The sequence below is a fragment of the Solanum pennellii genome, chromosome 11 (assembly GCF_001406875.1).
Source record: "Solanum pennellii chromosome 11, SPENNV200".
NCBI classification, from domain to species: Eukaryota; Viridiplantae; Streptophyta; class Magnoliopsida; order Solanales; family Solanaceae; genus Solanum; species Solanum pennellii.
In genome coordinates, this window is record NC_028647.1 from 9,099,459 (window position 1) to 9,112,255 (window position 12,797).

Consider the following 12,797-nt stretch of genomic DNA (forward strand, 5'->3'; position numbering starts at 1 on the left):
TCTGTTGGTATTGTTTGTGTTTGTTAGCTTCACCTATATTGATATTTTGGGTATTTCGAGTTGGAAACTAGAACTCAAACAATTGGAAAGGAGGAAATATGGCTATAAATTATTAGGGTAAGACAATTATGGCTTCAGCGAATGAGTTTGTGTAGTCCTCTTAGTACCAAGAATCCCTTTAAGAATCACTTGAGTTACTACCCTTGTTGATTCAAGAAAAGCATATGCAGTCTCCTCTTTGAACAACTAGGTGATAGATACAGATACTAAAAATTACATGACATGTATCCTAATATATTTTCTACCATTCGATCACACAAAGCACCCTCTCAAGTAATGGTAGTTGATGGCTTAACACATAACATTGTGGGATTTGGAACCATTAAAGCTACCTCCTCTATTGCCATGTCATCCGTATTAAATGCCAGACTCTACTCAAAACTTGAATCCTAGAGACCTTCTTTTGATATTGTATGATGTCCAACAGTCTTTAGAAAAAAATGAATGGTTACAACTCTATATGTATATTTACTCAATAAAACCTCTTACTAATCACTAGAACTAGACCTAGTTTAAAGAAAGTTTTTGTTTGTCAATGTCCAATAGTTTAAGCCCACGGCCTAATAAGGAAATTTCAGAGATTATCTTATCGATATAATATTCTGTAGATTCAGAACCATTTTCACAAATGAAAAACTCCACTTATGCCAGTTCCATTGATATTCACATACTATAATTAGCTGAACCGATCTTAGCAGACATACTAATAGTAATCTGGATCAATCTTAACAAGTGTTATTAATGCCATTTGGCACCAAAATAAGAATACTCACGAACTTGCAAACACTATATCAAAGAATATCCTCAATACAATAGTTTAAAAGTCGACCTGCAAGACAAGTATAAGTTATTAAAAGGAAAGAACTGGTCACCTAATTTAAATGTGCAATCAGAGAGCTTGATAGAAGTTGTCATCTTGGATAAGACCCTTCTTTTGCTATCTGGGACTCCTCGTTTCCCACCAAAAAGTTAAAATGGATATTCTTGACTGATCTGTATTAATAAAGAAATATACTTACATTTCACTAACTGACTATACTACATCTGACTATCTTTACAAACTAAAAAAAACATAATTCATAAGAAAAAACTAAACTAAAAAAGCTAAAACACAACTTAATTACCTCGAGTTTCAAAGGCAGCTGGTCATTGACAAACTACAATCAAATGAACTCTAGCAAAATCATGTCCAAAAATATCATGAATACAAAGGTACATAGTGAGAGAACAACAACATAGTGGGAGAACTAATAGCTTATAGCCAGCATCCTTCATATTGATGGTTTAATATCCCAACATATCATATATTAGTTCAAGTACTGAGGATGCTTCTTATCTTTAGATACAAAACAGTGTGGATATCCAGAAGTATCAATCCAACTACACCAACCTCCTTTGACAATCCCATTTCGCACATTCTTCTTCTGACGTTATCTACACACTGACAGTTTCCTTCCTCTGCATATATATTTGAAAGCAGAACATGATAACCAGAAATTCCGTCATTCCCCTCTAATTCAAGCAGCTTACTGGAAACAATTTCCCCAATTCAAAATTTATATGCACTCTGCAGGCAGCAAGGAGTGATCCCGATTTTCCTAAGACATTATCTACAACACTCAACAGTTCAGAAAAATTATGAGCTTCATCCAACCATCAAACTCTCCCTAAAATGTCAACCACACACGCATAGTGTTCTGCTGATGGCTGAATCCCGTATTCTTATCCAATGAAAGACAAGTAGCAGAGTACATATTCAACAAAGAATTACCAACAATCCTACTAGTATGAATCCCAGAACGCAGAATGTGGCAATGCACAGCTTTACCTACAAGAATCCCTTTGGTATCCGCGCAAGCCTTGAGAACAGAGGAATAAGTATATTGATCATTTACGGATGAACCCACATGTTTCAATCGAGCATAGAATGAAATGGCTTCATGGGGCATGTCATTACAGATAAACCCAATTATTGTTGTGTTCCAAAGGAGAGTTGATGGTTGAGGAATTGTATCGAACAGTTGGCGGGCGAGATGGGGTTGGCCTGGTCTGCTCGATTACTTAAACGAAAGCGAATTGTTCTGGGTTTTTGAGTTTGTAGGAGTGCATTCATGGTCGATGAGGGGGTAGAGAAGAGTAATTTGGGAGATGGGTTAAGCACAAAAATGGAGACTGAGAAAGTTAGAAAATTGAGGAGGAGGTGACAATTGTCATCAAATTAAAATTGGTGGAAAAAGAAAAGGTTTGATTAAAGTTAAATTCTTTTTTAATTAGTGATTAAGTTAAATTGGGATCTAAAATATAATATTTGAAATTTTTAAATTTTTAAAGTATTTAAAATAAATTCAATTTCTCATTGTGTTTCTTTTTCTTTTATATTGTTGCGACAAGTTAGGGATCATCTCTTCATCTTTGTTTGTCTTCTTAGTTTGTCGTCTGTCATTTTCGTCTTAGTTTGTTGTCTTCTTCGTCATTCCCGTCATCTACCTTCAAGGTAACACTCTTTTCTTTTCTTTTTCATTGTTAGGGTTTTAAGAGTGTAAAGGTTGAAAGATTGATTGGATTGTTTTTGTTTATGATTGTTTTTGTTATTTTTGTCCAAATTATCACTTGCATTGTTGAAAAGATTTTCGAAGTTTATTGAGAGTTCTCTATCTGAAAATGTTTGCGATGCTGAATCTTAGTTTAGAGAAATTAGAGAGTGAAATTGTTATTGCTTATCTGTTTTTGTTGTAGCCTTTTCAACAAGTGTTTTCTTTGCTTAAGTAGTTGTTAATTGTTCAAGTTGTTATAACAATTGCTGAAATAATCTTTAAATGCAACAATTGTTTTATCACATTTTTATTATAATTATTATTTTACATGTATATTGTGCATTCATGGATAATTCAATACATCTAGTGAAATGAAAATGAAATTTTTCACTAAGTTTGTGCCTAAGATATTAACCGAGGATGATAAGATTGAATAGCTTGAGATGGATTTGAATGGTGTTATTGCTATAAAAAGAAACATCATAATTGATCAGCATAATCTTGATGCATGAGGTGGAGGATCATCTTCTCCAATTGTTGAGAGAGTTTTTAGTGGTGTTGGTGATGGAGGAAGAGGAGAATTTACTCCAAATATTGATGGATGTACTGTAGGTGTTGATTTCGAAAGAGGAGAAGACTTCGATGATATTAGTGGTGGTTTTGGAGTAGGAACATCTTCTCCGATTGATGAGAATGTTCCTTGTCTTCAAGAAACTCCATGCACTAAGGAGACGATAGATTCATTGAATGTCAGGATATAGTCTTTAGAGAAAATTATCGTCAGCATGATTGCTAAGACTGAGTCTTTAGAGAAAGCTATCGTCACCATGAAGTCTAAGAGAGGTATTAGGACTTCATCAAAGATCTCTCATCTATATACTCCCGACTATGTTAAAAGAACAAAGAGACAAAATTCAGAGGTCTTGTCAAGTCCTAGAAAAAAAAGAAGGGAAAAGTGAATGAGATCATTATCGAAAAAGAATTGGTGTCCGAAGATAGTTAAGGTAAAATTATTTTCTAATCATCTTTCTAAGATTTGTCTTGTATATATATACATATATATTCCATTTTTACATGTGAAGTTTTTTAATATTACAGTTGATTCCAATTCAAAAGGAGTTGAAAGAGTGATGAAGAAGGGGCTGCTTGTGAATATGCATTTTTACCTCTATTTTGCTGCACTTTTAATTCACATTTGTTGTACATTAGTGAATATGGTATTTTAAATTTTATGAATTGAAGGAGCTCTTGTTGATATGCATTTTTATCACTATTTTGCTACAATTTTAATTCACTTTTGTTGTACATTAGTGAATATGGTATTTTGAATTTGATGGATTGAAAGAGCTGCTTATGAATATGCAATTTTACTACTATTCTGTTGCACTTCTAATTCACTTTTGTTGTATATTAGTGAATATGATATTTTGAATTGTACATCGTGATGTTGTTAGTGAACTAGTTGCAGCTGAGGATTTGACTTATCCAATTGTTGAAATTCTCTACAGCTATTCAACAAGTTGTTGCATTTTTTTACAGCAATTAGTGAAGTTTTCTACAACAATTAAGCAAATTGTTGTACTTTTCGTAGCAATTGCTACAATTCTCTACAACAATTAAACAAGTTGTATTGTTTTACAACAATTTCTTAAATTTCTACAACAAACACGAAATTATTGTACTTCTCAGAGCAGTTTATGAACTTTTCTAATGCAAGTAAGAAAGTTATTGTACTTTATATGGCAACTAGTTAATAACCTCAACCCCCTTTGAATTAATTTGTTGTTAGAAATGGCTCACGGGATCATTTCACTTTTAAAAGATTTTGTATTCGAGCCCCATGAATAAAACAAGAAAAAAATTGATAGCGTGTTTCCTAAACCTTGAACCACACCAGAAATATCATTTTTTTCGTAGTTTCACGCCTTAGCTATCAATACAGGTGGAGTATCAACATATTTATGGAGAATCAACACATTGTGACACACAACATAATATTGAAATAAACCACCATAGTATCAAATCATGAGTATGTCACACATTCAACAAAATCATTCATGAACAGAGACTGGGAACTTGGCTAACAAAACAAACAAACCAAAAGAAATGGTCATGTTCCCAAACAGACATTCACATCAAAACACAATGTTATATTACTGCTACTACTGCTCCACATTTATTTCCATCTATTCAACTTCAACTTCAAATACATTTCCGCTCCAAAGATCACGATAGATTACTTCTACTTTAGGTGATAGATGCCAAAATTTTGATACCTTAGCAAGTATCTTTGATCTTCTTTTGGGACGTGAATATGAATCGATAGTCACTCTCACCAACACTGGAGACTTGGCAAACAAAAGCTTAACAAACTGCATCTGTGGCGCTCTCCCGTGGAAGTCTTCTAGCTTAACTTCCCTGAGGTGATTAAATGTGACATCGGAGAAACGTTCAAGTTCAAGAAATTCTGCAGTACCATCATCATCTTCAGTGAAAAGCTAAGAAAAATAACAAGAAGTTAACTCCCAGGTTATTTGAGTATCTAAGATCACGTTTTAAAAAAGAAGCCACTAACAACATAATACCCAATGAGGGTAGAATGTACACAGACCTTACCACTATCTCAAATGCAACAAATCCAGTTACAAAGAAGACAGAGACGAACCTTTAGTTCAAGATATTCCAAGTATGAGAAGCTTCTTATCAACGAAAAACAGCATAATGTATCATATATATCCTCCAGCAAAATATCACGCACATAAAACCGTTTGACTCGGCTATGATCAAAAGGAAGTCTTGTTGGTGCTTCATCTGGTTTTGCACATTCAAACTACAAAAAAAAAACACCAAATTTCCACATTAGTCAACCCAAAAGAATCTCCATGTATGAAAACGTAAAACACTTCCAAGTCATAAAGCAACATCTACCTGTTCAAAACAGAAGTGGACGTGGAGGTGCTCGAGAGCAAAACAAGACTCGAAAAACTTCACAAAATATAAATTTTGTGCCTCCATAGAAGAACCCTCATATAAGTTCAGAGATACTTTTGTCAAAAGAGGGACGTTCGTTAGACTGATATAACTTATACAGCCTGAGAAATCAAAGGATTTCAGCTTAGAGGCATTAATTTCTATTATATATGAAATTGGAACTCCTGAGATTTCCAGCACTAACTTCTCAAGCAACGAGCAACGAGATATCAAACTTCCGAGCAATTCAAAAGAGATTGTGACGTTACATAGTTCCAAGGTGATTAACTTATCAAATCCTTGAAAGCTCGAGGGAGGATGTATAAAACAATTTTCAAGAGTTAGATGCCTCAGCTGCGAACATGTGAAAAGTGAAGACAATTTGTATGCTTCATCTTCATTCCATGGAAGGTGAAAAACAAGATGTTGAATGCCATTCATCGAGAGGAAATATATGAAGAAATCAATCTCAGGACAGCTTCTCAACCCGGTAATGTCGAGGGTAAACTTAGTAATGGGTCCTTTATGAAGGGTTAAAAGCTGGTAGACAATCTTCGAAAATTTAACAGTAGGATCTACTAAATCCTCCTCTGTACTCCAATGAGATTGATCAATCGTCAATTCTGTAAGTCTGCACCAACGGTACCTCCATTTCTTCGATAAGATGCTTGTCCTCACAGCTTCTTTACAAGGCAAACATATTAGAATAACATCGATTATGTTATCAGGAAGGTTACTAAGGATGTCAGGAGGTAAACTTCGACAACGCCTTCTTCCCTTAATAGGCATCCTAATAATCACCAAGAAGCTGTAGAAAATAAGCGAAGTGAGTAATCTCCAAATTATCAGAACAGAACTATTTTCACATTCCACATAAGAAATAAAGGTGTATTCGAGCTGAAATCATACTGTATGTTGTATGATTCATACAACTACTTACTCTTAATATCTATGTTATACTGATTCTAACGTGGCTTGCCATAATAACATCGATATGCACCAACAAACAAATCCATGTATAGTTGCACTCTTACAAGTTATGTTACTTGGACTCGCCAAAAATGATGTCGCACCATGTCGAATCTACCAAAAATGTACTCCTTCCGTTTCGATTTGTTTGTCTTGTTCTGACTTGGCACGGTGTACAAGAAAGAACAGAGAACTTTTGAATCGTGTTGTCTTAAACAAATATATATAAAATGTATCAAAATGTCCTTTTACTATCAAAGAGTAGTCAAATAAGCAAAAAGACATTTCTTTTTTCTAAACGAACTACAAATGTAAGTAATACAAAAAAATCTAAATAGAGTGAGTACTACTTTGTACTTGTTATTTCATAAAATCAGAAAGTAGGATTTGAGGGGGGCTAGAGTTATATGTAGACCTTATGACCTTAACCCTACCTCAGAGGTTGGTAGAGAGTTTATTTCCGATAGATCACCAACTCAACAACATATTTTAAGAGTGAGCAACATAAACACCTTACATTAGTACTCCACAAATACATTTGTGAGTTCAAAAGAGTTGAAACCTAGAATCACATTATATGTTAGCTTGTTCTTATTCTTCTACTAAGCTCTTATAGAGAAACAATAATAAGGTTTTTATAAACTCATAAAAATAAGCATAAGAAGCTATATAAATGCAGAAAACACAAGAATCTTATAAATCTAGCTAAATAAATGAATAAAAAATTACCCTTTTGGAGTATCTTCAATCTCAATCGCCAGAGGCAGAGGGAGAAGTGAATTGGGAAAAACAACATAGAGAAGTTATGCCTTGTCCATCTATATACTATTTAGGTGTCGTTTGGACTTTATTGATTTGGAATAAAACTTATTGAAAGTTGTTATTTGTCGGGACATATAATTTTTACTCTCCACGATCTTTTTTATATGTATTTTTTTCTATAAATAACTTATGTACTTAGTTGCGCCTCACTTGGTTGTGAAATGAATTTTAAAAAAAAAAATAAATACTAAATCTTAAAAGATAAGTTATGAAAAATCAATTAAATATATCTATATTTTATAACAATAGTTATTCCAAGTCATCTATAAGATACATACTCTTCAGTTAAACCTTTTTAGTTTTTTACATCAACTTTTTTTAATTCAGACTTCTTCCTCCTCTTTGTTATAACTTCTTCACTACATACTTTCTAGTATTTATATTTCACCAACCTAAAAAAATTATCATATTAAAATTACTAAAAAAAGTTAATTAAAATTTAAAAAAAAAAACAAAATAATGTTAGAAAGAAAATACATTAAAAAATACGAAGAAAAAAAGAATTAGCTAAACAAAAAAAAATTGAAAAAAATGGCATACACAAATTCCTAATTCTTATATTTTTGTTTAGCTTATATAAAAAAATATTAAGAATATATTTCATATTGCAAATTAATACTACATTCAATATATACATTCCTAAGAATATTAAGAGGATTAAGGATGTGACTTTAATATTTTTGACGTTTGTATACTATGACACAAAATAATGAATATTAATCATAGAAAATGATAAGACAATTCGAAAAAAAGTTATTGAGACATTTATTTTTATAATAAGTTCAATAATAAGCAGGAAGAAAAACAAAAAAGAAAATCACCAAAGTATAAAGAAAAAGTACCACACTATTTTAGTCCAGCAATTATTATATAGATAGATAGACAGATTTTTAAGAATCGCCAATTTCTGTTCTAGGAAAATCAACACATTATTTTAGAAGAAAAAGTTAATATTTACCCGGTATAAAAAAGAATTATATATGTAATGCTCCAAACTTTATCGAACAATATTGTTCTTGAAAATACATACCTTATATTTGAAAATAACTAATTACCGCCACAAAAATTTCTTCTTCATTTTGTCAAACTTGTACAAAATTAATCTGACATTGTCATAAAAAACGTCTTCACCTCGTCTCGTGTTTGGCTACTATGATAAAAAAAGAAATTATGTAAAACATATCTATAATCTTCATGAACATGGTAGTCATGCATATTTCCGCATCACTTTTTCTATATTCTCTCTCTTAGTTATTAAGTACATGATCAATGAAGAAAAAGAATAAAAAATAAACAAAAAAGAAAAAAATGAAGGAAACATGAAAATAAATATCAACACAACTCCATATATAATTGTTACTTATAGATCGTTTGAGTCCTAAGAATTAGATAGAAGGAAGTTGAGAAGACATTATTTAAGTGGAGAATGCAAAAAGATGGAAGTTTTTTTTTTGTAAGTCGTGAATTATAATTGAATATAATAAATATGATAGATTTTAAAATTATTAAACAAATAATTAATAAAAAAATGAATGAAGAAAATTAAAACAAATTATCAAAAAATAAAAAAATGAATCCTCATTTTAGAAGCATGTCACATCAACAACCCTATGATTCAGTTTTATATTATTATATAGATTTCAATAGACATTTAAGAATAACATTGATATACTTATAACATATAGATATCGATTTTTAGTAGAAGAAATAATCTAAAAAATTAAAAGAAAATGGCAAGTCAGATTCTAATATATTTTAATGCAGTTTAGGACAATTAATTTTTGAAATAAACAAAAAAACAAAAAGTAAAAAGAAAAAAGAAAGGAAAATAAATGATTTAAGGAAATGCATAACATTATTGATGAATTTTTTAAAAAATTAATAGCATCAATGATGAAATGATTTAAATATGGGTGTATTTAATAATTCAGTTTTGAGGTAGAATTTTTTGTCTTTTCAAAATTTGGAAAAGTTTTAAAAAATAAAATAATAAATAAACTTCCACATAATTTTCAATAATTATTTAAGAAAAATATCGAGAAAATGTCAAAATAAAATTGATTAAAATAAACAAATATCTGAAATAAGAAGGTTGTCATCTTTTTCTAATTTTCATTTTATTATTACACATATCCATAAATGAATCTTTAGCCGAAGAAGTGATCTAAATTAAAAAAAGTTAAATTTCATAAATATATATGTGATTCTTATCATGTTATAATAACAAATATCTTGTAAAAACAAATCAAAAAAGGTAAAAAAATTATTTTAAAAAAGTGCATTAAGGAAATGATATAAATGAAAGTAATAATCAAAATGAAGTAAGAAAAAATAATATGATTGATGATAAATGAAACTAAATGTTGTCACTTTGATATTCAGTAAAATTTAAAGGTAAAATTTTTAGTTTTTAAAAATAAAAAATTATTAAATTTAAAAACCAAAAAAATAAAAAAGGAAATAAATTATATATATATATATAGAGAGAGAGAGAGAGAACCCTAGGCCCGCCTACGTGGCGCCTCCATAAATTAGAATTTCCTTCTAAATTTATTTATTTACAAAAATAGTCTTCTCCTTTGTTGAAAATATGTGACTTTTATGAAAAATTGTGATTTTTGTTAAGAGTTACGTCTTTTATGAATACTTACTCCAAAAATAGTCATCTTCTTTCATGAAATGATGTGACTTTTATGCACAGTTGTGACTTTTATTAATAGTTGCGACTTTAATGAAGAGTTGTAACTTTTATGAAAAGTTGCGACTTTAAAAAAGAGTTGCGAGTTTTATGAAAAGTTGCGAGTTTTATGAAAGGTTGTGACCTTTCTAAAGGGTTGCAACTTTTCCAAATAGTCATAACCTTTTCGATAAGTCACAATAAATATTTGTTTACACTACCATTTTTTTTCAATAAATAGAGGTGTTTCCTCTTATTTTCAAACAACGAAAATCTTGAACCTCTTTTTTTTTTCTTCTTCTTCAAAATTCTATATTTGTGTACACTGCTCAAGTTGAGTGGCTCAGTGACACATTGTTTATGTTAGAGATCTTGGTATGTATTTTACCGTCATTAATTTATGTTTATGTAATTAAGGTTAAATGATAAGATGTAATAATTTTCATTTTCGTTTACATTATTAATCTTTTATGTAAGACACTAGAGTATTTTAGTTTTAGTGACCGATGGATTTTAAGTATTATTAGATTCCTGCCGGAAGCGTGGGTAATTTTATGCTGATTTTTTAGGTAAATTTCCACCATGTTCATTCTCTATGTAAATTTACACAGACTTTTTCCTTTACTTATAGGTCAATGTCTCATATGTTTTCAGAAAAGAAAAATGAATGTACAATTAAAATCTAAGGTTTATTCTTTTACTCATAAATACCTACTACCTTATATATTTTTCTTTACAACTGTTATTCAGGGTAGCAAGGATCTTCACCCTTCATCAATTGAGTAGTTTTTATTTTTAGCAAGTAGAAATCACTTTTTCGTGAGCGAAATTTGGGGTTGCAGTGAATCTGTCTCCAAATAATTGTTTTTGCAATGAAAATATATGCAGATTTTTATTAATTATCACATTTATGACTCATCTATAAAGTAGTTTATATTTTTTTAGCCTCTACTTTCAATTTAAAATGCACCCTAGAAACTCACAACTATTCCACAATATTACAATGGTGTTTTGAAAACAAAGAGTAAACTAGAGTTCGTTACATGATTTGCTATAGGTCTATGAAATTTACGCAATTTTCATTTTCAATTTTTTTGCATTGCTACAAATTGTCCAGCTTTTAGGTGTTTTTGTTATGATCAATGATGTGTAAGTGTAGGAGACGAGAAGTGATTTTATTCCCTCCTTAGCAATGTTCGTTTTTGTAATTTTGCTTGCGAATCTAATATAGTATGTTGATAATAATCAACTTCAGCGAGAGGGAATCTCAACTTTTAGAATAAGTATTCCAGAATGTATGTTATATAATTGTCAGACGAGACGAGGTATATCACATACATTTTGCGTTCTCTTTGTCCATACAAGATACCATTACTGTAAATGGTGTACCAAGTCAAAAACATATCCATCATGAGTAAAATTAATAAGGATCATTACAAATTCTATAAACATGCATACGCAGTGAAAGAAGGATATTTGGAGTTTCTCAGTTTGCTTACTCTTGTATAACTTTTGCTATGTCTGAATTTTTACTGTTGAAGCCCATTGAATTGTGAAGGCAGATTATTTTGGTTAACAAGTGATTTTGCAGTCCGTAGTTTGGGACTTGGAAAAACATGGAATCATTGTGGTCAGATGTAATTTGAGATAATCAAGCAAAAAGAAATGAAGGGAAAAGAAATAGTGGTTCTTATTTAAGCTAACATATTCAAGGAATTTGAAGTAGTGCACTTGAACCTTTAAAATTTGAATGCATAGCCGCATTACATGAAGCTTGATAATTTACTATCCTCAAGTGAGGTACTGACTATTTACTTTGCATTATCTTTTACAATTGTAAGACATGTAAAAAAATGATATGTTATTTCATCTTTGTCCAGTGTTGAAACGATGAAGGTTAGTTGAAACTTCTCTCTTTATTTGCTCTTTTGTAGTCTTTGTTATAAATGTAGTTACAATGTTCGAATCTCATTAATTTGTGAGGGATTATTTTATATAACTAATTGATAAATTTTTAGTTTTGTTTTCATGTTTTTTCCTATTTATGTCTCAAGTTCAAATAAAATTATAGTTATTCAATATATATATATATATCTTCTCAAAACAGTTAAACCAAATAGACTAAGAATGTAACATATTGACAAACTTTTGTAAATTAAAGATGTTTCATCCGGTAGAGTTGTCTTCATTATTTTCACGTATGCAACCACACTCAAGCATTTGTGTGATAAATTAAGGACATTATTTCCAAATACACTCGTATCTAATATAGAGGAAGATAGCGAAAACATTTGAGGAAAATAAAGTATTTTAGTAAGTGAAAATAGAAGATACTTGCATTGTAAAAGTATTAATTGAAATATTTCTAGCAATTGGTATTTTCAGTTATATTTGAAAAGAATTAAGATAGTCAGTGTTTTATCACATTTTTAATGATTCATTTGCTACTTAATAAAAAATTATATACATTACGGGTGTGTTTGGTATGGAGGAAAATGTTTTCCATGGAAAATATTTCCCTAGAAAATGTTTTCCTGGAAAACAAGTAGATTTTGAACTTATTTTCTCATTTTGGTTGATGAATAGGAAATATTTTCCGGAAATGATTTTTAGTGTTTGATTTATGAATAAAAAATGTTTTTGAGAGACAACTTTTATTTTAACTAGAGTAAAAAATAATTTATGAAATTAAAAATATTTTTTAAAACAAAATTAACATTTTTTTGGGTGGTGGTGGTGGTGGGGTGGGGGGTAGTGGGTGGAGG

At 30.4% G+C, this 12,797-nt stretch overlaps 1 protein-coding gene across 1 annotated transcript; it reads right to left on the reverse strand.

Moving 5' to 3' along the window:
* Positions 1–4,780: 4,780 nt before the first annotated feature.
* On the reverse strand, positions 4,781–7,321 carry LOC107004379 (F-box/FBD/LRR-repeat protein At1g13570-like). Its single transcript, XM_015202587.1, has 4 exons — positions 7,263–7,321; positions 5,523–6,372; positions 5,260–5,424; positions 4,781–5,092 (listed from the first exon to the last, which is right to left on the reverse strand). The coding sequence occupies exons 2-4, from the start codon at positions 6,351–6,353 to the stop codon at positions 4,781–4,783; spliced, it is 1,308 nt and encodes a 435-aa protein (XP_015058073.1). The 5' UTR covers positions 6,354–6,372; positions 7,263–7,321.
* Positions 7,322–12,797: the final 5,476 nt, after the last annotated feature.